The sequence below is a fragment of the Achroia grisella genome, unplaced genomic scaffold (genome assembly GCF_030625045.1).
Source record: "Achroia grisella isolate CSIRO2021 unplaced genomic scaffold, CSIRO_AGI_Agris_v1 utg782, whole genome shotgun sequence".
In the NCBI taxonomy this organism is placed as follows: domain Eukaryota; kingdom Metazoa; phylum Arthropoda; class Insecta; order Lepidoptera; family Pyralidae; genus Achroia; species Achroia grisella.
The window spans coordinates 1,997,870-2,011,316 of record NW_026713022.1 but is presented as its reverse complement, the minus strand read 5'-3'; the positions used below and the strand labels follow the sequence as shown (position 1 = coordinate 2,011,316).

The 13,447-nt window shown below is 30.3% G+C and overlaps 1 protein-coding gene across 1 annotated transcript in view; it reads right to left on the bottom strand.

The window, feature by feature from the left end:
• The window catches only part of LOC131851214 (6-phosphofructo-2-kinase/fructose-2,6-bisphosphatase-like), a 32,935-nt gene extending 19,979 nt beyond the window's left edge, over positions 1 to 12,956 (bottom strand). Inside the window, exons 1-2 of the mRNA XM_059201670.1 lie at positions 12,472 to 12,956; positions 5,832 to 6,169 (exon numbers count right to left, since the gene is read on the bottom strand). Coding sequence (XP_059057653.1) covers positions 5,832 to 6,159 — 328 coding nt within the window. The 5' untranslated portion in view covers positions 6,160 to 6,169; positions 12,472 to 12,956. The remainder of the gene's footprint in view (positions 1 to 5,831; positions 6,170 to 12,471) is intronic.
• Positions 12,957 to 13,447: the final 491 nt, after the last annotated feature.

Genomic DNA, 13,447 nt, shown 5'->3' with positions numbered 1-13,447 from the left:
AATATTATATATAAATATAGGTTTGTTTCTTGGGTATCTGAAATTTCTAGTTAAATTACTCTTATAATTTAATTTTTAACCAAAGTCTATATTTATAGTATAAGATTACGCCTCAACTTTTAGAAGTCAAACAAAGATAATTAAAAGTGAAGTAAGCGTAGCTGGGGTTAATTTAGGTTGAGTTTTCAGGGTCCATGATTCATTTTAATTTAGCTGGTTAAGACCGCAGGTCATAGTTAATTTTCGATAACAAATATAAATAAAAGGCTGTTGCTTGATGCATTTCAATAATCAATTAATCAGTGAATGGATGTCATTATTTTGGTATCTATTGAATGTGCGTCAACCAAGATAGACATTTATCACTTTAATAGCAACTGGTGCGACTTTAGAATTGACCCCAGAATAGATTACTTACTCAGAATTACCTACGGATTTACTTAATTTAATCTTTTATATATATGTTCATATAGACTTGTGGTAACTTTGAATATTTAGAAGAAATATAATACAATGTGAATCATATCTATAGACTAAACAAGACTTTCTAAGAAACTTCAGATCATATGGAATCATAACGCTTGTATGTACACCGATAAAATACTTATGATATGACATTTTAGGAGGGTCATGACTTTGACTTGACCCTGACTATTATTTTTATTCTGCAAAAATTAGACAAAAATCGTAAAATTCATGGAATCGTTTTCGAATACAATATTAAATATAGTTAAGAAATGTTTCCAACGTTTTCCAGTAAGCTGATATGAAATTCAATATTTAATTTTATAATTTCTAAACAATCATTACAGTGATAATTATGAAGGTTCTTTAATCTAATAAAAAATATTTGAATTTATGTTTATTGTAAAAAATTAAAAAAATTTAAACGATTATTTTAACTAACAAAAGCTAATTTATCAGCGAGGAACACGTATTGTATTTTATAGAAAAAGGTAGATATCTCTATAATAAACCCATGCAAAAGCGGGACGACTGGCTAGTATACAATATATGTAAGACAATATTATATTAGTATTGTTAAACAATGTTAAATGAATATGGAAATGTTAGTACCTATAGTAATGATAAAACTAAGAATATGTATAGGGTACTACTAATTTATCTAATTGTGTTCAATTAATGTCATATAGCTATACAATATTATAAATATAACAGTATTTAAATAGATGTATAATGTGTATATTTAAAATAATTAGAATCAGTAACATATAAGTAACCGTTAGAATTTCAGGTTATACTCTTATATATTTTTATCACTGTTTAACAACTCCTGTGGGCTTGTCCGAGTTTTTCTTTAACAATATTATTATCATTTATTGATAATTATGTCCTCAAAAAGCAATTATCTCTTGGGCAATAACTATTATGCGTATACTTACTTATTATTATTATTTATGTATGCGTATCAGGGAGATAACGATAATTTATATATTTGATAAATTTAAACGCAATTATACAAACAATGTTATCATACTTATTATCACGTAGACATTTATTATATTAAAATATATTATAGAAAATAACCGATTACGATAAACAAACTTAAGTGTGTTTAGTGAATACAAAGTAAATACATTTGTGTTTTAAAACCACAAACTATGTGATAGAAATTTTGAAAATAAATATATCAATTGATTGCCTCTTCTGTTTTCCGATTTCTTATGCATATAAAAATAGTATCAGACCGATATCTGTAGTATATATATGCACATTATTGTATATGTAGATTAGAATAACTAATAACTGTAGAGAAACAAAAGACAAGATAATAATTTTGTAGAATTTAAGCCTGTCTTTATATTTTATACTCATTGCGCGTGCATGAATACGTACAGCTTTCTGATATTTTACTGGAGGTTTAACTTAGTGAGCAGACTGTATTTTTCAGCATGAAAATATCTTAACTCATATGAAGCAAGAACGGGTCATTATACGTTAAAAGTTTATCATTTATATCTTAACATAATTAAAATACCTATTGATATAAAAGTTTATAAGAAAAACATTTTTTTATCGCCCTGTTAGGTCGCACAAGTAACAATATCATTCGCCATTGTTTTAGGTACGTATAAGAATTGTGTAAACAACTTTAATATTTATAAAGGCCTGATAATTACACGAAGCAACACTCCCACTGATAAAAATACGGGGTACTGAGATAATTATGAAACGACAAATGGGTAGGACAACGTATTCAGTAATCAATCAAAAATGTTGACTTTTATTATGTATATATATAAATAATTTTTATCAAAAACGATAATTCAATATTTTGATCGATAGCAGAATAAACTGTTAAGTAGTAATTGAGGAATTAATAGGAATAAATTCGTAACACAGTTGCAAACATTTCTAATAATAAGTTTTACGATTTTATAAGGACCATTTCACAATTGTATTTGTGAAGTAACTTAGATTGGTAACTAGAGCTCAAAAAGGTTCATAGAAACGAGCAAACCTATTATCTATTACAAATACATATCGTTATGACTGCGTTAAATAATAAATGGGCGTATTTAATTGTTTCAATTAAACTGTACCCAAATATATTCAGTCGTAAAGTCGTCGGGGTCGTGTGGTATTCACAGTTGCCTTTATGTCCGGAGGCGTGGTTTTACGTCATAATATGAACTCACTCTACAACAATGCTAGTTATTTGTTGACAAAAAAGAGGAACAGAATTAGTCGAGCCTCCAACAGACCGGGTTCCCGTTACTAGACAAAGCATTTTGCATTATCGTATACATGTTATGTCTGTTCCACTCAATAATAATTATAAATAAAAAGGTTTGAATCATTTTTATATGCAACACATGATTTTACCAGATTCCCGTTGGCCATGAGCACACCAGAAGAATTTCAGGTAGTTTATTGGCAGAGAGCTAAGCTCTTTTATTAAAGGTTCCCAATATGTTTGTTTATTGTGGATCATGTCGAAAATACTATAACTATTTTGAAAATACTTACGTACAAAAAGCAATGTCATCAGCGAGTAATACAGGCTGTATTTAATTTTTATACAATTAAGAGACTTAAACCACAGATAATATAATATTACACACTTAAACAATGTTATAAAGTTGTAACAGTGGTAAGTTAGATGTTTGTTTATTAATTTATGTTATAACATTTCCAAAATGTTACGAGGAAAAACGGAAATACATATAACAATACATATTTACGTAATTATTTGATAAATTCCAAACATTTATATAAATGGAATGTATCCGAAATTATCTCCACAGTTTACAGTACGTAAATGCCTCTGACTTTCTGTCGAAATTTGGTAAAAAAATAAGACAATATCTTTTTAGAGAAACCAGTTTTTTACGCAAAATCAAATTAGTAGGTACCTACCTGCTCTGTAATTTACAAAATAATACAACTTTATTCAGCTAATATTGCAAAACTAATTTTGCAATGACTGCTTTATTTCATCTTTAACAATTTGTTAAATAAAATGATATTCCAAAGTTATGTTAAAATATTATTTATCCTGAAATATTTACTTGTTCTTTGTTTTGTTGTCCATTTAAACACGTACCTATATTATTTGGTCGTAGAGAATCTTTCTTTTCAGTCTTTCTTTAATGTTATCTAATATTTCTGACTGATTAAATACTTTTAATTAGTTTTATTGTAGGTACATGAAAGTTGACGCATAATTAATTGTTGCTTACACTCATTAAGTTCCAATATAACACATTCTATTTATTGATCCCATTGTAAGTTTAAACATTGAAGTAAATACAATAAATTGCCTTGAGATATACTTGGTTTTAATTTTATACTCAGCCATTATTCCGTTGTATGTAAATATAAGTACCTACCCGTCATCATGCGATATCCAACGATCTCTGACATTAGCGTATCTGCAGTCATCATGTCCATACATGACATTATCATTACGGAAAAGTACATAATATTGCACCAGATGATTCTAATTAAATCTAAGTGTATCAAATTACTTTAATTCAGATTTTATTATTCAGAGAACAGGTTATGAATCTGAAATTATGTGTCCAAAAATCAAAGATGTTTTGTCAACAATGGCAAAATTTATAATTAATTTCTACTTATTTATTTAATAAAGAATATTTGGTATTTATTTCTACATTAGTATATATCATTATATATTAGTCTCATCAAATAGAAGCTTTGTATAGATACACAAAGCATAATAGCAGTTATGTAATCTCAATAAAAAATATAGAGTCTCAATTTAAACATCAGCAACAATATTTGATAAATAGTATACCTACTATTTATCAAATATTGTTGCTGATCACTGTTGTCAAATTCTGTTTCCAGCACAGATAACAATTATCTATTAATTGGGTAAATTTATTTTCGTAATATCAATAGTTTTACTAACGGGTGTGTCAAGAGGTCCCTCCCACTCATACACATAGAGTCTGTATGGGAGAAGAATACAAGGTCTCTCCACCTCTATCTGTGCACGGACAGCGTTTACTGTTAGCGCATGCGAATGTACTATAAGATTAACCATTCATTAAATAAATTATTTACTTATAGTTCTAATCTAATGAAGGCAGAAGGTTCTTGACAGATTAGAAATATGTATCGTGACTTTTCAATATTACTTCTAATTAAATATATTATATTACCCGATACATTATCATTAAGAGTCTTTGCTTTTTTATATAAATCTTATCACTGTATAATTTCTGAATAATATATTAATGAACGTGACACGTATTGTAAACGTGAAGAGTGATAAAGAAATCTAATACTTTCCCGTTACGAAAACTATCAAAACAAGCAATAAGTCTCTATCTATCCTGTCTAAAGTCTGTTATGACGAAGTAAGGTGTACTTGATCAGAATAGTCAAATTAACTGATCGTCAAAATCATCAATCTTATTGCCATACAATATGAGCTTAAACGAATAATTTACCGAAAAAAATATTTTTATTGACAACTAAAAGTATTTTCAAAGAAGAGAAGTGTATGTTTTGAGGCCACAGACTGCTTGAGAATTATGTGATTTCGTTATTAAAGTAATAATAGTTATTTACATAAACCTATATATTTTTATTTAACCCGATAAACCTCGTGAGATTAATGAAATAAAGATACTTACTATATATTTATTAGTCATTAAAATACAATAATCTAATTTTAAATATGTTATTACTATATCAATTGAAAGCTGTGATTTATGTATAATAGATATAATATCTAAATAATTAAAATACTGAATACGTCTTCATACGTTATCTACAAGTATCTTTTAATCTACCATTGTTAATAGATAGAAGCAGAATTATTTATAAATATATACACAGTATTTTATCTAACAGATACTTTAAAATTTTATATTTAAATTCAATTGCATACTGACCTTAAAGATTGTAAGCCCGTCAAGGAAGTTAGTGGGCGGAAGAGAATGGTTGCTTTATGTTTTAACAAAAAGAAAAACGAAAAGAAAAAAATAAGCAGTTGCTTATTTTAACACTGATCATTTATTGAAATTATTATTTATTTAAAAATCATTTAGGATCTAATACTTAATAGTTATATTCTATTAAATCTGATTGTACAAGAAATTAACTTCTCCGAAGATAAAATTATTTCAGTAAAGCTTGCGTTAATATATGAGGAAGTCGTGACTGAATGATTTTGGGTCAGGCCAAGGCTTGCATTATACATTGTATTGACTGAAATCTTCTGTGCAAATGTATGTTATGTAATATGTAAAGGTTACGACCGAGTACAAAAGCATTGTTTGTAAATAAAACAATCGAAAGGTAGACCCTAATTATTTCTATAAATGAAAACTCACCGCCAGCTCCATGAAGGGTTTTCTCCTTATCTTCCATCATAACGTGGGCAGCGCTAGCTCCTGGTGCCATAATTATTCTTCTAGCAGATGATCTTCTTGTTAAAGCGACAATATATTTCACGCGATGCTGCTGCGCTTTCTTGCGACGTGTGCGCGCTCTTTGAATGCTTCCTGAGGACTGGACGCCGGTTCCACCGGTTATCACTGAGCGAACCTTATCAGCACCGCGACAGTGATTGCCGAACAACCAAATAATGGCGGAATATATTTTGCAGTATAGAAGCCAGAAATATATATACCATTCGCCCTGGACGCTGACTAACGCCATCAATAGCGACCTGTAACAACATATAACTATATATTAAAAATGATAAATTAATTTTGATCGCGATTTGTTATCAGTATCGCAGAATATATGTACTCAGTTAGTACTCAATGAACGTTATACTGTTATCGATTAGTATACAGATAAAAAGTATCTCTAGATTGTTTATTTTATCTATACAGCCTAAATAACGTCAAATTATGAATAAAGTCATATTAACTTCGTACGTTATTATTTTAAAGTATAAATTATATTTATTGAATACGATCTGTAAGTAGGTTTTCAATCACCTTCATTTCTTTAAAATTAAGTCGAAATTCTTAAAATACTGGAAAGAAAGTAGAGCCAGAGACCTGTTCCGATTCTTTATTATTAATAAGTATTTACTTATACTAGTGTTTCAATATTTTTCAGAGATTCTATTACATTCTGAATTGTAAATCGGCTGTAGTTATAATGTAACAATAATTATTTAATCTAATATCAAATCTAATAATCAAACTGTTACCACGTGTACAGAGAAAATCATAGTTAAGTAGATACTCACTACCAACAAGCAATAATCAGCAATAATAATCATTCATTTGAACCCACGAACATGAGTAGCGAGAGGGAATTGTTGGTGATTGATCATGGGAATTGGCGACTAGAGTTCTCATTGCTAATAATATTTGAACGTCCTGTTACATCGATCTCATTATTATTATTATTATTGTCTTAAAAAGTTCTTAATGAATTAAAAATACACTGAAAGTACATTCGGAACTGACGATAGATTTGAATTAACTTTGTTAGTAATAGATCTACATACTTAAATAAAAATATTTTGTCATGTTGATTAATTTAAATTTCATTATTTAGTTTACTTGCAATCCACTTATTTCTCGGTGTTGCTGGCTGCCTATCCATCATTATTATTATAAATATTTATATTATTTTGATAACCTTATTTTATATATCACTTTTGACAATTCGCAAAAGAGCTCACCCTTTTGGAGGGATATTTACTCATATATATAATTATTACCGTATTTTAATAAATAGTTGTAGTGTTCCCGCTCCAGTCACACTTATATTTTTATAAAGTTCTTAAAAGTCTACGTGGGTTAGCTTCACCTATTTAAATCACCAAGCAGCTTGCTTTATAAGCCGTATTTTGGTTGAAGGGTGAAGACAAGGCAGTCAAATTACAGGATATGAGGCACCACATCTTAATTCTTCGGAATGGCAACACTAAACATGAGTAGTGTCACAGGAGTCGCATATTCCCGTGAAGACTGTAGTATTGTTCATGTTTATAGGAGACGGATACCACTCATCCTGATGAGGTCATAGTTTACCATTGCAATACATAAAAAAATTGCAATAAAATATATAAATAATGAAACGATGTAAAACACTACTATAATTACAGATCTTTGAAATAATGATGTTGACACAACTGCGAGGATTTTCTTATTAATTGTCAACAGTCAACAATAGGTAAGTATAATATTTTTCTAGTCCATTGTACCTGTGTGAAATATAACTAGAATCTATAATAATATAATAGAACATTGAATGTTGATATCAATTCATCTTTATGGAAAGTGTGTGCTGATGACTAAACGTGATCTTCCGTCATCTGATTGGTGTATTTTACATATTATTTATTTATTGAAAAGAAATGTATTGAAATTGAAATATAAAGTATATTTATTGTCGTTTAGTATCCACAACAGAAGCTCTGCTTAGCTTTGGAATACATAGTGCTAAGTGCATTGTACGTATGTCATTATTATTGTATAAAAACTCTGGAATCAATAGAAAATGCTATATGTCGTAACTTTGCTAGATGTTCGGACAGACATGTTCTAATTGAAATATCTGTTACACATATATTTATTTAAATATGCCAGTTGTATGGGTACAATGATCGAAATTCGACCTTATTAATTTCAATTATAAGTTTGAAGATTATTAAAGTTCCATAGTCAAAGACAATACTTCTATGCATTTGTGTGTCAAATACGTGGTAGCGTGTGTAATGTTTTTTAATAATTTTATGTATTTTGCATAATTAAATAAAACGTTAACTGCTACAATTTTCGCAACAAAGGGTACACAGCGTTTACTTCACATCGTATCTCTGTGGTCAAGATGTCCAATTAATGCAGATTATCATTATTATTAATTCAGGATATCTGCCTGCGTACATCGTTATTTACATTTTGACTACTTTATTTTCTTTTGTAAGAAACTACTCTCAAATTGACCTCTTCAGAATGTCGTCAATTTCTTTATTTACATGCATCGAGGACGCCCTCTATCAACTTGTCCTTTCACTTCTTATTTATACTTGCATAAATAAGTGATGTAAAGTTAATCTTTATTTCGAACAAAGCTGAAACACATAGGTATAAAGGTATGCAGTTGAGAATTTGAGAATGCGGTGGCCGCTGTATAATCTGCTGAATCGATGTATTATTCATACTCTGCTGACTTGTTTCACTGCTTACGTAAATATCACGGATATTTAAACAATGATAGTACTTATTGATTTATTGCACGTACTATAAGGTAGTAAATTACTAACGTAATTTAAATGAATTAGCATTTTATAAGAAATATATATAGATCTAGACTCATTAACAACAAATCATTACAAACCGGAGCTATTACAACACAAAGTCATACTTTGTTTTTCTAATTAGAAGAGTAGTGGAAGTTTTCCAAGATTATAGGAACATTGTTAATACTACATAGATTTGATATGGGCTTTTGCTATCTATTCTGGAGCTACAAGACTAACCCATACTATTACGGAATATTATAAATCTTGTATATCTCTATTACCTTTTAAACATTCCGAAACATTGTGTTCAATAGTCAAAAAGACCTTCTTGGTTTCGAGTTTAGTCACACATTTTTCTTTTCTAATAATATGTACCTGCAGATTCTACTATGTTACGATATTCTCTTCTACTTCTTCTTCTTGACAAACCAATCTTTATTGAAGAATTAAATAATAATCCCGTGGATGTTAGTTTTCTCTGACAATACAAAGAGCCTGCATTGTTACCACTGTAGGTTAGTATTCAAAAACGGATTCTTCTCCATATTTCGAATGAGAGACATTCATTCGAAATATGGAGAAGAATCCGTACAATCATTGTAGTAATTTCATGGGAGGCAAACTCATTAGGTATACTTAGTACTTTGAATAGGTTGAAAAAAGTTATAATAAAAAGTCTAGTATTTGCATATCTTTAGATCCTCCAATTAATTGCCGGATGTAATAATCAAAGCTGGGCCTTTGACCTACTAGTACGTCTCTGTTATTAATTACAATCTATGTACGAGTAGACTTTAGTTCTCGAAGCAAAAAATCTTCATCAAAACTGATATGAATATCATATATGCTTTTTTCTCTTATATAATTACAACATATTTATTTACGCAGTAGACATCCTATTAAGGTTGTTGATAATTTTTTTGTTACCAAAATATATAATGGTATATTTTGTCAGCAGGAGTTTGACATCATTACTAGCAATTTAAACTATCCCTAAAGTCGTGTTCGATGCGATATTCCCTAGAAACTAAACACATATAAATTTCTCAGAATGGATGAACTTGACTTCATCTATATTTTATTCTCTTCCACTGGTATTTCGCTAGCCTATAGATAGATACTGTTAGTATAAGATAGAGTACCCGTTGTTCATCTATACAAATAATGCAAAGAGGTAGAGTATATGAGTTTATTTTAGAGATAGTCTCCTGTACTACTGATACGATTTTGAAAATTAAGTTAAACAAGGATAGCCCATTTATCGAGAAAGCTATAGACTATATAACATGACGCTACAACTAATAAAAGCAGAGCTCTAATTTTTTTTGCGAAAACGCGAAAATGTATTACAAACGAGGTTGCGCGGGTGATCTAGTCAATTATAGAGAAATCAATTTCCATGCACTTGATATGGACGTCATTGGTCTGACGTAATAACTAATAAGTAAAATATAAACATACATCCTCGACGACTTGTATAATTGAATAAAACATTTTAATATGATTAATGAGTGTAGGTACTCAATAATCGTATACAACAGACAGGTAATTATTAGTGTAGGTAGGTATTAATTTATATATGCATATTTATGTTATATATTTTTAATTACCCGACATTTGCACGAGTATTATTTTCTCGAAGTATCGCGTGATCTAGTGAAGAACAATACAGTTGAGTTTTGACAGTTCTTCTCAATTGACTACTTACACCAGTCGTCTGAGCGCAAACGTTGGCGACAGCAGGTTGACAAGATAGTGTAGAGTCGTGATCCTCAGCAGTGAGGTAACGATCAAGATGATAGGCTTAACTGAATGGTAGAGAAAATAATTTTAATACAAAAACTTCAATTACTTAAGTGACTAATATGTTCTACGTGAGCCCATGGTGCTCGCTGCTTTTTAGTATCAGGTTACTTATAATTTATATTTTACCGAAAACACAATATGTATAGTAAATCTGATGAAATATTTGTATTTATGAATCACAAACTGTATTGTCATATATTCATATAACTTTAATTACAACTAATAAGTATCAGTATGTTATAAACAAAGCACGATACAAATACATTGATGCGAGATGGGAAACTTTATATAAACTTGTCTGGCCTCCGTAAGAGGATAATAAATAATAATAATGCTATTTAAATAGCTAATAATTAGTAAATCTTACGTTATATAAAATATTGACAGTTTCAAATATCAACTTATAGGGGGAAAGTGGATTGTCAGCAATGTGGAGTAATGACCCCATTGCTATAGCAATGTGCCATGTCAGGTTGACCTCACTGTTCCTGTCCTTGGAAACCAACGTAATAAATTCATGTAGAATTTACCACAATGGGCTAACTGATCTAACTTCATACTCATTTTATCATCCTACTCTGATGCCCCGCCAGCGAAAATTGTTAGCGCAGGCGGGTGCCACATTCTTTATCATCCATATGAAAATAAAATTACTTGTAATTGATGTATTTCTATCAAAATATCTTTATTCATGTGGGTCTATAACAGACTCAAAGATGTCAAATCTACCGTCGGAATAATTTCGAGATGAAGAACTGACAAGAAACTCAGCTCGTATTTTTTTTTAAATGTTGTACATATTTACAATAATACAGATTCATTTAAATTCAAATTTGGGAGAATAGAGTGACCAACCTATAATAAAAGAACGTATGTAATATTACAAAAATATGCCTTGCCTTTATATGATCATATGATTTAAGTACTGTAGTAAGAGTTATGGCGCTATCACTTTTCATCTCTAGCTGGTATGACCATTATCTTCATCTTACTAAAAACATGTCAGTACATTCGGCTCGAAGGAAAAAAAATATAATATATTACCAGTAATCATTACTAATAATGTACCTGCTATTTATTATGCATAGCTTCTGTACTTCCATGTTTTAAGCGCAATCCACAACTACCCTGAGTCTTCTAGACCTGTATGAAATTTATTGATGCTTGGCCTTGTAAACGAACATCCAAGTGTAGGAAATATTCTAATGATTGTAGCCAAAACCATCAAAACATCTTTATTAACTTTAAAATGTATCTATAATTAACAATCACAATCGCCAGATAAACCGAGATCTTTTGTCAAAAATTATAACATTTTTATTTATAATATAGTATAGTATTATATTAGTTATAGTAATATTTCAGAATAATTGACACAGCGCCATCTAGGCCCAAACTAAAGAGAGCTTGCGGGTGACTATACTGGCAACTGATACAAATACATAGATACATTTTTATGACGTCAATAAAGCAAGGTTAACAATCATTTGATTTTACTCGATTTACTATTACTTAATATAAAAGGAATGAAACTCTAAATTATTACAGAGCAACATATATATATTATTGATTTATCTGTTGCGCAAAGACCTCACACACTTCAATGAATGTGTATGTAAACAGCAAATGATTCCGTATGTGGTTAAGCCAAAAGTAGAGTACGTATACTAATTTAGTTTATAACACCTTGGCATAGAGATTGAATTCATACATTGTATTGAGTTATAAATATAAACACAGGTGGTGATAAGTTTCTATACAGATACCTACTTTTGCTTTTTAAATGTTGAATACAGATTAACTTTAATATCAATATATGTGCTATATTTGCTTATGACTTTACTACAAATATTCCATCACAACGGGTCAATCTCTGGAATGTTCTTTGCCTAATTAATAAAGTATATTGTATTATTAACTGTACAGGTATTATTCCATTAGAAACCAATCCTTACCCGTGTTTAAAGACTAAATTCTTCCTTCGCTGTAATGATCAGAGGAGGTGTGCCTTATGAAATGCACCAAATCGTGGCGCATAGCAGTGCGCCCGTGAATAGCGATGAACGTTTCAATACACATTCGCAATAAGTCCTAATAGACCGTTCAATTCAACCTATTAGTCGACACTTTCCCACAACATCTCACAATGAATCCAAAACAACAGTAAAACAGTCTCTATAAGTCTCTCAGATCTGAGTTTCGTAACAAAACAAACGTAGCGTGTTCATCTAATGATTGTTTATTTTACACCAGACCGTATTTTTCTCATTTTAACCAGATTCCAATTCGCGATTGGGGATAGTTTATATATTTTAATTGAATATGTTTTACGCAATGCGACAGAGCGGTCGTTTTGCCCGGATGATAACGTGGACTGTTGTTGCTTTGCTTTGGTTGTCAAGCGTGGATTATTATCGCGGCGCGGCGTGGCGAAAGCAGATATAGTAGTAGGGGCTAGGTAGGCAGCGACCGGCAAGCTGCCTTCGTGTGACATCGATTTCGATTCGGGTGCATTCGGCAGGCGCGGCTGCGACTGCGCGGCGCGTAGAATGCCACTTTGTTTATGTTGTTTGACATCCTAGCCTGCCTTCATTGCATTTCATCAGAGTAAACCTAGGTGCTCTATTATCAGTAACTAGTCTAATTTACTAGTTCTCAAATCTTCGAAGTAATGGACTGTTCCCAACTTAACTGATTCCACTCATATCTGCATTTACTTTGGCACATAAGATCATTTCAATATTTTGTAGGTATTTACTAGGACCATAATTTAATTAAAATATGCTTTAAATATCAAAGCATGTATTTGTTTTAATGAATAAATTTGCATGTAGTGGTAAAATACCTATTCTACTCTTGAGATTCAACAAAAACTCGATTTTCAACCAGTTTCCTGTCACAAACATGAATTGAATCTTGTTTCATCTGGCA